Source organism: Lissotriton vulgaris, chromosome 8 (assembly GCF_964263255.1).
Source record: "Lissotriton vulgaris chromosome 8, aLisVul1.2, whole genome shotgun sequence".
Lineage (NCBI taxonomy): Eukaryota > Metazoa > Chordata > Amphibia > Caudata > Salamandridae > Lissotriton > Lissotriton vulgaris.
In genome coordinates, this window is record NC_141696.1 from 472,507,901 (window position 1) to 472,518,921 (window position 11,021).

The 11,021-nt window shown below is 44.9% G+C and overlaps 1 protein-coding gene across 1 annotated transcript in view; it reads left to right on the forward strand.

The window, feature by feature from the left end:
• The window catches only part of RAI2 (retinoic acid induced 2), a 204,429-nt gene extending 193,988 nt beyond the window's left edge, over window positions 1-10,441 (forward strand). The window contains exon 2 of the mRNA XM_086934267.1: window positions 8,267-10,441. Within this exon, the coding sequence (XP_086790393.1) occupies window positions 8,371-10,047 (1,677 nt within the window). The 5' untranslated portion in view covers window positions 8,267-8,370 and the 3' untranslated portion in view covers window positions 10,048-10,441. The remainder of the gene's footprint in view (window positions 1-8,266) is intronic.
• The last annotated feature ends 580 nt before the right edge of the window (window positions 10,442-11,021 follow it).

Below are 11,021 nucleotides of genomic sequence, written 5' to 3' on the forward strand. Positions count from 1 at the left end.
TCAACAGTAAAAGCACGAAGGCCACAAGCAGAAGTATTTCATGCACAATATGTCTAACGCTTCTAATACACGATTAAATGTTTCAATGTTTGGTAAACCGTTAAAATATGGTACGCATGCGTTTGTAGAAACGGCGTCCCTGAATTTTAGAAAATGGTCAGGTTGTTGAGAAATAAACGCAAGGTGCTAGTTTTGTAACCTGAATTTTAGTAATAAGACATCAATTCACTGTATCAACAGCGAAACTGGGTTCTCTACAGTGTGTTTAAAACAGAATGTGAGATTGCCAGAGGCATGTGCTGAAAATGCATGCACTTTTGAGTCCTTGCCGAGCCATGTAGAAATTTTTTGCAGGGTTCGTTAGAATTCATTGAACATTGTAGGCACGCACAGCTGCTCGAGCAATAATGTGTCCAGTGACTTGACTAAAGGAGACCGCAATTTGATGCAGGTAATCAAAACCGCTGCGGACTAAAATTCAGCATTGTATAGTTGTCACCAGATCAAGCCTTTTGTGTTGAAAATGGAACTCTGTTTCTATCAGGAAAAGCATTTGGGTTGAAATGATCTGAATCCAGCTGAGGCTCCCGCTCCCTCCCTCCCGCCCCGTGGCAGCCCATCTCCCTCCCTCCCTCTCCTCAGGCCGACTGCCATGTTACTGGGGAGATTGTAACCCCTTGGTGCCCTCCCTCTTCCCTACCCTGGCTGCCCCAGCCCGTGGAGGGCAGGAGGAGCTGCCTGCATGGGCTGAGCTGGCAGGGCCGCCATCAATCAACCAGCGCACTCACACACTCCTGCCTCCCTCCCACTCTCCACTCCGCCTCCCTCTGCCCCCTTGCTTGTTTTTGCTTGTTTTTCTTTGCCCCCCTCGCATTAATAATGGGGGCAGAGAGAACCACAATTGTTCGCCATTGCGGGACATTGTGCGCCTGGATAACTGGATGTCGGCCGTGTCTGTGCGGATGGGCCATATGGCTATGCACGGATTGGGGGAAGAGGAGGGGGCCCTGGGGGCTTGTGAAGAGGGGGAGGACGCCTTAGGTACACCAGCAGGTTAGGGTTAGAGGTATTCATCCCGCAGAACCCACCTCAAGACGAGAAAGCTCTTCAGTGCATTAGTGTGTGATTGTGTGTGTGTGTGTGTGTGTGGCTGTGTGTGTGTGTGTGTGTGTGTGTGGCTCTGTGTTTGTGTGTGTGGCTCTGTGTTTGTGTGTGTGGCTCTGTGTGTGTGTGTGTGTGTTGGGCTGTGTGTGTGTGTGTGTGTCTTGGGCTCTGTGTGTGTGGCTCTGTCTGTCTGTGTGGCTCTGTGTGCGTAGCTTTTTTGTAGGTGGCTTTGTGTGGGTGGCTCTGTGTGTGTGTGGGTGGCTCTATGTGAATGACTGTGTGGGTGGTTCTGTATGTGTGTGTGGTTGGCTTTGTGTGTGTGGCTCTGTGTGGGTGCAAATGCAATAGGTCTCGCATTTGCTAGTGATTAAGCTATTGGCATTGTAAATGACAATGACATTTATTTATGTTTTGAAAACAAAAACATAAATAAAAATAATGTCATGAGCAATGCCAATAGCTCTAACTTTAACAATGTCAAGACCATTGCATTGTAAATGCTTGTTAGTAGTCTTGCTCAGCAAAGGAGGGTGGACATGGGGAACTCGGGTCAGCTGCGCGCGCTTTCCCGAGCCTCGCCTTTCCGTCCCAACAATGGCGGTCACGCATCATGCCCCTGCTCGTGCCACTGTCGACCAACAGGTGATCTTGAAATGCGGCAAATGAGCTAACCAACTGGACGGCCATTGTCCCCACCTGCCTGCCTGGCGGGACCGGGACAGGATCAGGTTGGTCGTTGGTGCAGGCCTCAGTGGGGGCTGCTGTGTAAGGTGCAAGCAGGAGACGGATGTGAGCCCACCTCTGACGTACACACAGTTGTGGTGTACAGTTCCAGCATTCTCTGTCTGATAGACACCTTACATGTGACAATCTGCCGTGTCATGGTGTGTGTTGTCAGTGTTTAATGCTAGAGTGGCTGGTAGCTGGGTGGAGTGTGTCAGAGTGCAGCGTGAGGGCTACAGTATCAGGGTACACATTGTATGGTTAATGCCGGGGTGCAGTGCATGTGCCTAAGGAGGTACCACAGGCCGACCGACCCCTTCATGGGCCTTCGATGAGAGTCCTGGCACAGTTCCGTATATGCATATTTTGACCAGTGTGAGTCTGCTTGTAGCATCTCGCTACATTGATGGTTTTTCCATATTTTAGTATTTCTCCCCACGGATTGTTAGAAGTACATATGTGGCAGCGAAGAGCTGAAGCTAACAATTTAATTTGCTGCAGACAGAGCCAAGAAAAGCGAAAACACTTCCAACAGTTGAGTAAGGTGAACGAAAAGAAAAAAAGACAGAGTGACTGCTAAGACCTAAGATTATTTTTCTTTTTTGGAGCTCTCTCGGCTTCGTTCTGAGCTGGCAACAAACGTGAAAACCTGACCACCTCTGATTTAGTGGAATAGATTAGAAAAATGCACATCCAGTAATCTCCCAATAATTTTAGGCGATGCAACCCAGGCCTGTGTGAAAGGAGTGGCAGATTTAAAGAGCTCGTTTCCTTCGCCATGGCAACCTTGCTAAATGTGGGCACGTTTCCATAGAGATTGTTATCGCCAGTCACCGTGTTTATTACTTCACGAGCCGCACGGTTTCCTTGCTGTTCAGCCGGTTCCAAGGGTACATTTTTGCAGCGTGGGCTGCAAGTTCTCGGATAGAAAGGCCAGCATTCAGGCAGAGTGTATCACCGTTGGTGTGAACGGTATTCAGAAAAGAAACAGGGCCCATTTGACCTCAGGCGCCCGGCAGCAAGGATTTATTATGAAAGAGATATCAATATGCAAAACTGTAATTCAAAGCACGTGAAAGGCGGCCTGGTTAATTTTCTCCAGATGGAAAAAACGTCGACCATCTTTAAGGGAAACTGCTCTCTGGAGAACAACATATTTGCTAGATATTTGTTGCCAAAAAAAAAGCCTGTTTACTAATGAGAACATTTAAAATGTAAAATAGTGCAGTTTCGCCTGCTGGGTTCCAGTATTCCAGTAATTATGTCACGTTCCTCTATATATCACGGAATACCTACGGGACTTGGAAAATTATGATAATGCGCAGCAAGGGGTACTTTGGGCTAGATGCACCACCAGTTTTTGCATGCGCAAACGGGTTTGCAACCCGTTTGCGCATACAAATACCTACATGGCCAATGTACTAACACTATTTTGTGAGTTGCAAATTGCGACTCGCAATTTGCGAGTCGCAAAAGCCAATGGTCGTACATCTGGCCCTTTATCCCAAATATGTTGAGCAACAGCTTAACCAGGAGCTGGGGCAGCCACACAGTTATTATGAAGGTTTTCCTTTCTTAAAGGGGCCATCAGATGAATCAGCCATCATTTAAAAAAAGGAACATTTTTGAATGCTGATTGTCGGTTATTGTTATTTGGAAGAGGTGTGGTGCAGCAGCCAGGGCGACTGACTCCGGAACGCGGGGGCGCACGGTTCGATCGCAGGTGGCAGATCAGCCCAGCACCATGTGACTCTGGGCAATCGCTCGCTTAATCTGCCCGACGGCCCCCAGCGCCTTGACCCCTTCGGGTAATTGTTCGCGCTTTACAAAATGCTAGACATCGATGCAAACTGTTCTCTCCTTTTTTCCCTCTAAACTGGATGCATGTTTAAGTGGATTTGAAAATATATTTGGCAGTCTGATCAAATCACATTTTGATAGCAAAGAGTTCAATTTTCATTAGTAACCATATGTTTGTTGTTGCGTAGAACCCATGACACTTTTTTTTTTAACCCCTTAGCTGCGGCGGTTATTCCGCCGCAGTGCTAAGGGGGAGGAGGGGCCGCGTGGCGCTCCCGTGCATGTGAAGTAACTGCTCTGTCACGAGCCTCGGGTGGGCTGTGCTTGTGACGGAACGGTTCCGTCACGGCCCCCCCGCCCAATAGAACCCTCAGCGCAGGCGCGGAATTTGCGCCAAGCTGGCCGTGACGGAACCGTTCCGTCACAGCCCACCCGAGGCTGGTGACGGAACGGTTCCGTCACGAGCACGCAAGTGGTTAAGAAGAAATGTTTGATTTTCGGACACGTTTTGACGAGGATGTCTGCAGCTGGAAAAAATTGACAGGAAATCCAGGAAAAAACGTACAATTAATCTAGAGAGAAATAAGTATCATAGTGGTTGTCCTGAAAATGTGACCTGGAACTGATCACTTCAGACTAACAATCGACTCCTCTAGTTTTAAAAACAAAACAAGCAATCGTAAATATATATTATAGACTAATACATCATCAGACCCATTATCTGGTAGCCAGTAGACATTTTTGATTCTGTGGCCTTTTCCCAGGGAGTAGCTGGTCCAACGCATAAGAGCTGATTTACACCTGCATTCCAATCACAGTTTCACTGTGTGACATTTGGTAAACTATTTAATGCCTTAGCTTTTACCACTTGTCAGCTAAAAAGACCATCAAATGTCACAACACTTTCGCACCATCAAACTCTTTGCTCCAATCACAACCCAGTATTTTTCCACAACAGTTGACAGATACCTATTAATTAGCATTTGATATGGCATGGCTAAGCGCTCCATCTTTATTCAAGAAAACATTAGGGTTATAGCGTAAGAAGTCTCCTTCTGAAAAAAAACGAAAAAAACCCTTGTTAGGGTAGACCTGGCATTTCCCGAAAGAAATGTGCTAAATAGAGAAGACCACCCTTACAAAAGTCAAGATAGAAAATTGTAGACAATATCCAAAGGCCCGGTAATAAAACTGATGAGGCAAGGCCAGAGACCTTTTAGTGCATACTCTACCCGTTCTCCCAAAGACTGCATGCCTCCAACATTGTGTCAATCATGGGGAAAATCATTCCCACTGCCTTATTCTGGATGCCTCTTCAGTTTTGTTGGTAGTGGAGTCTGGTGTCATTATTCCACCTTAGACACATGGCATTGTGAAAGGATCATTTTAGGACCAGCACAATAGGAAAGTCAGTAGTTACTCCCCTCCTCAAATTGATGAAGCTGGCCAATTTATGTCAGAGATTTTTAACCTGTGGTCAACAACGCCTCATCAGGGGGTCCGTGACTGTTTAGAAAATCAAATAATATTATCAGAATATTAAAGTATATATACGTAAAAAAGCTAAATGTAATACTCAAATTTTAAAAAGCTAAGAAACTGAGAAAGAATTTGAAATTGGAGGCTAAACATTATAAGTTGGTATCCTTAGCTTGATTAACAGGAGAAGTGAAAGTACCGCAAAATAGCAGTATCGACAATGGGTGGCCTCAACTGAAGCCCCAATTTGCGCATGCATATTGAAAGCATGCATTTGGAGGAGCAAAAAAAGACAAATTGATATGCAAAAATGAAACAGATTGCTTTGTCTTTTGGAAATAAAACCACATTTTGAAAAGATCCAACCTTCCAATTCAAATTTTGATTTTTGTATAATTGTGTTTGATGTATAGATGTTTCTGTAGTTTTGTGTATTCTTTTTAGGTCCAAATCATGGACATTGCTTAGGCCAGGACCCTTGCTTCAGTAGAGTTTTAATGGTGGTCTGCAGAAGTCAAATGGTTAAGAACAGCTGTTCTGCACTGATGCTGCTCGACTCGCCCTTGAAACTGGAAACCGCAGACATACCTACGGTCTGTGGCTGACTTGGTTAGCATGGATTAGCAGTTTCTTTAGGGACGGAGAAGGAATTCCACTCCGCACAACTTGTGTGTGTCAGAGTCACAGCTTTATAGTTCTGTCCCCTTTCGTACATAATTCTAACCTTCTTACCTTCTTCAGTACCCATATTTGTCTCAAGTACAGCATCACATGCATCATACAATCTTAAAGGATTCCATGGTGCCTGCTGGAAATAAATGTGTTGACGACTAAGATCTTGCTTAAGCACAAACTTTCAAATCAAAGATCATATTGTGTATGTGTATGGATGTATAATGTCTGCAGAGTTTCTCATGAGACCTCATTTTCTCCTCTGGCATTATATGAAATTCAGTCCCATCACTGGAAAAAACAAATACCAAGAAAACCATAACCAATTCTTAAGGGCGAGGTTCACAGGAGTACAGGAATTGGGGGGATACAAAGAGAACCGGTGACCATTAAATGTTTAGGTGATGCATGGGACAGGCCAGGAGGCATGCTGTTGAAATCAGACTCTTGTCTGTTCGACTTGAAGGTCAAATCCCTCAGTGAATGCAGGATGTAGAGTTGTACAGAATCTCCTATTGAATAGTGGATGCACTGCATTGATACAAACTACAGCCACACTTATCCACTATTATTATAGACAAGCAAACATGTAGTAACATACATTAACTACAGGTTAAGAAGCAACTGTGATATGGGAGATGATGCCACCCTGATTTGTCTCCCTCTCCGCCTCACAGAAAAGGATCATGCGGTGATGGTCTATTTAGGTGATCTGGCAGAAGCGAAATGTTATATTTCCTGGCCATTCATTCCTTCTAATCCCGGGATGGAGTGCAAGGTAGGTGCTAGGATGGGAGGAGCTTTGTAATCCCTCCTTAACTCCCCCCAGGAAATAGGGGAGTTTCAGGGTGTGAGGAACGTAATGGGAAAGGCTAGACGGCAGGAAAGGGAACAGTCCTTTAAAACAAAGCTGGAATCACGCTGTGCCTATACCTTGCCGGCAATAGAACAAACGTGTCGTTACCACGCATCCGTTAAGCACGCAAGTCATTACATCGATTTGCTTTAGGGAGGCACATTGGTGGAATGGTGATGGATTTCAAGTCCAACACCTTCTCTACTGTTGCGCAGACTTGAGTTGGAAAAGTAAGATACTATTCCAAATTTCAACGCCCCCCTAAGACAAGTCGTTGTAACACATTGTGTGCTAAAGGAATGCATCATAACGGAGTTCCTTCTAATGCCGGCATTGTGAAGGTAAGCATGTGTGATGAACGCATGCGGGATTCCAGCAATTCCCATTTTAGCCCTATCACCAGGTCCTTACCTTTGTGGGGAAAGAGCGGCTAGGAACAAGACAACGAAAAGGGAAGTATAATAAAGATTTCAGAGACACATCTGTGAGACAGGCCTCACAGGAAAAGAAGCCAGAGAAAGACAGACACGGAGGGGAATGACAGAGAGATTTGAACAGCTGATCTCAGAGCAGGGGGGAGGATTGGGAACAGAGCTGGGAGCGGGAACAGACCAATCTCAAGGTACTTTGATGCTGTAGGTGCAGCACATATCCTCGCTCCATTTTGTTTGCATTCGCAAAGCATGCACTCTCTGCACTCATAATATTTTTGTAATGGGTAATCTTGTAGGATTGATTAACAGCATGTGCTTAATAATAAAATGTATCTGAATTGAATCCGAATCAGTGAGCCACACGTTAGTTTATCATCGTGAATTGAGAGGTAAATCATTTTATGGCGTGCAATCTCAAGATAATGAATATTATTCATCGCTATGTGGCATATATGTGTGAGGTCCTTCCTTGTAGCATGTTTCGTTAAGAGAATCGCTTCTATTTCCAGTTATTTCATTAAAGGGAAAAAGGCACACAGAGGTAAAGTCATCTGTCCAGCTCTACAGAGCTCTTGGCTAAGGAGGGACAGCCGAGATTTCTGCCCAGGTCTCCCCGCTCTACTGTCTAGAATTTAGACACGTTGCCATATCTCCTACTGTATTTATTTTTACACAAATTTAAAACGTTTTTATGCATTGCCGTCTTCTACAACTAAATTAGTATTCGTTTTTAAAATTGAGAACAAAGACCTTACTCGTGTCATGCTTCAGCAGCTTGTTATTTGTGCCCGTTGGCATTCACTGCTCATTTACATCCAGCATCATCGGTTTTTAATAAAAAAAAATTAAAAAGCCAATCACCCATTGTTGGGATCAGGGGTCATGTGATGTCACTTCCTTTGACGTGATCTCACGGAGTTCAAGGTGCATGCAGTGTTTACCCGTGAATTTGTCGAATTGCACTGCTGAAAGGGGCTGTCTAAAAAGCGAGCGACATACATAGATGTTGCAAATTATGCACCTATTTATGTGCAACTCTAATTAAATATTTACATATAAAAGATCAGAAGCTCGGCAGGTAATTGGATAACTATCTTGAAATACATTTGTATCGTTCTTACTTGTGAAGTCACGCTGTTTACCTTCACTGTGTATTTTGTACTGTACCATTGAGCCAGACTTTTCTTTCTGTTCCCAGGTCAAGTAATGTGGCCGCGGATCCCATTGTCAGACCATTGACGTCGCAGACACGTTGGCAACAATGTAAGCGGTATTTCCACAAAGTCACAAAATTCCTGGAAAATGGAGGAGATTTACAAGGACTCGCAGAATCTACCAATGGACGTGCCCAGCCCAACCCCAACGATAGCCAACAACAAGCTGGAAAATGGAGTTACACAGTTAATAACTGCTGAAGCGTGGAACATCAACTCCACAGGCTTGATGAAGAAAGCACTCCCTCCTTTAGTGGCTGTGCCAGCTACATCGATTTTAACGCCGCCTGCTGATACCCAAAGTGGTGTTGCTCTAAAAGTAGCTGCAACTGTGCTCCAGCCCATTTGTTTAGGAGATAGCCCAGTAGTTCTTCCCATACACTTACAAGTTGGAAGTAGCACTGCACCTCAGATAAACTCTAATAGCACTCCCTATGTAATGACTACTCAGGGTCCTGTGCCACTACCACTTCTGTTGGAGCAACATGTTTTCCAGCACCTAAATTCTCCTTTGGTGTTGCCGCAAGGTTCTTCGTGCATCGCAAACCCCATTCAGAGCCATCTTTACTCCAGTTCTTCCCCACCTGTTGGCCAGTCCCAGATGCTAGACCAAAAACCTTCGACTCAAACGCAGGAATCTGTGTTGCCACAACTGTTCCAAACACCGGGATTTGCGACCGTCCTACAGGATTTGTTTCCACCTCAGAATTCTATTGGTTCATCGCCCTGTCAAGCATCACCAGACTATTTATCTGCTAACCTTCATGGTATACCACCACAGGCCTTCAGCTCGCCCCTGTCACCGCTGGTTCCCCCAGCAACTCTCCTGGTTCCATATCCTGTTATTGTCCCCCTCCCTGTTCCGCTACCTATCCCCATCCCTATCCCAGTACCTGTTCCGCACAACATGGAATCTAAACTGGGTACTGACCAGGCCAGATCAGCCACCAACAACCTGTACCATTGCAAAAGCACTCAGACTAGCCTGGAAAAAGAGGAATTCAAGCCCTTCGACTCGACACACAAGAGCGAGTTTACGCAGTTCAGCCGCCACACTGTTATCAAAATGGGAAACGAAAACGAGGTTCTAGATCTTTCAATGAAGACATTGCCGTTGATAAAGAGAAAAATTGAAATGAGTCCCCCGCCCTACCACGAAGAAGGAGTTCTAGATCTGTCAGTCCCGTCATTCATAAAAAGCGACACTGCGAGCACCCATTCAGAAATGGCCACGGGGTGCGGTTTCATGAACGACAGCGAGTGCCTTCCGCTAGAAAAGAACTCTAGCGCTGCCTCCCCTTTCGACTCACCAGTTAAGTCCTTTGTAACCCCAGTACAAGTAGACAGTAGAATGCTGAGCACCAACCATTCAGAGTTACTCCGGCAGCAAACGTGGGTATTGGATCAGAGTAATAGGGCGGTCAGCGACCCTAAACCTGGGGGCAATGGCGAGGCAGTGACCTCTTCGCAGACGGCAAAAGTCATAGTATCCGTGAAAGACGCCATGCCCGCCATTTTCTGTGGTAAAATGAAAGGGCTCTCTGGGGTATCCACCAAAAACTTCTCCTTCAAACGGGACATGCCCCAGGACCCAGTACTCCATGGTTATGATGGGAAGAACCAACCCGAGCCCAGGGAAAACACAGACTCTCTTAGAAAACCTATCAAAAATAGGAACGTGAAGTTAAAGAAAATAGGTTCGCAGGAAATACATATTCTTCCAATCAAAAAGCAAAGGTTAGCTGCCTTTTTTCCACGAAAATAAATTATGCGTTGTCTCTTTTTTTCTAAGATGTAAGATAAAACATGATGTCGGAGATGCACTTGATTATGCATTTAAACTTTAAATATCTTTGTAAGTTATTTTGGGTGGGGCTGGAGGGCTAGGAGATTGCCAATGGGGACAGATGACGGTGCAATAATACGTGTATCAGATCACAGGCAGTCAACAAACAAAAATCTTTTTTTTAAATTTGAAATTTGGACATTCGGTGAAGCAGTAAGGGGAAGAAGACAATTTCATAAGCGAACTGCTTAGTCCTTTGATTAGATGAAAGCGATTGAAGCTGTTTCCACTGCCGTGAAGTGCTGAAATGCTGTTAAGTCCTCATTGTGGGTAGATTGCTTATTTAAAATAAATAACTGTTTGTACGTGTTAATTCTTTGTGGCATTGTGGCTTTGTTTCTTTTTAAGAAAACTTGGAGGAACTTATTCCCAGTAGTAGAGTGTATGGAAAATAGGAACTGTATCATTAACCCCTTCTATGCTCATCGGCATGAGTTACGCCTCTGGTACACTCATGACGAGCTGAGCTCGTCATGTAACGCAGGTTTTTCAAAAACCCAGCGCAAAGCGGGAACACCGCTATCGCGCAAGGTGTTAAAATGCCATGGCTCTGAAGTATTTATGTAGGTGTCCGACGATGCAGAAAAGATGAAATAGCATTTCTTTTACCCATTTCTGCACCAGAAACAAATCGCCAACAGGCAGTCTAGAATGTTTCTTTGTTTGATGACGTCTGTCGGAGTTTTGAGATTTATTGTGACGCCAGTCACCGAATGGCTTCTTTAAACAAGTAGCAGCTTATGTGTGGGTAGTTCACAACCGATTTTCCAACTGTGAAACAAGTCAAAATACATGCAAATTATGGCTGCGTAGCCTATCCGTGTATCCCCGAACTACGCAGATTTGGGAGTCTATTCATAAACTGCATTTTGTAGTACTTCTAGTAGTAGTAC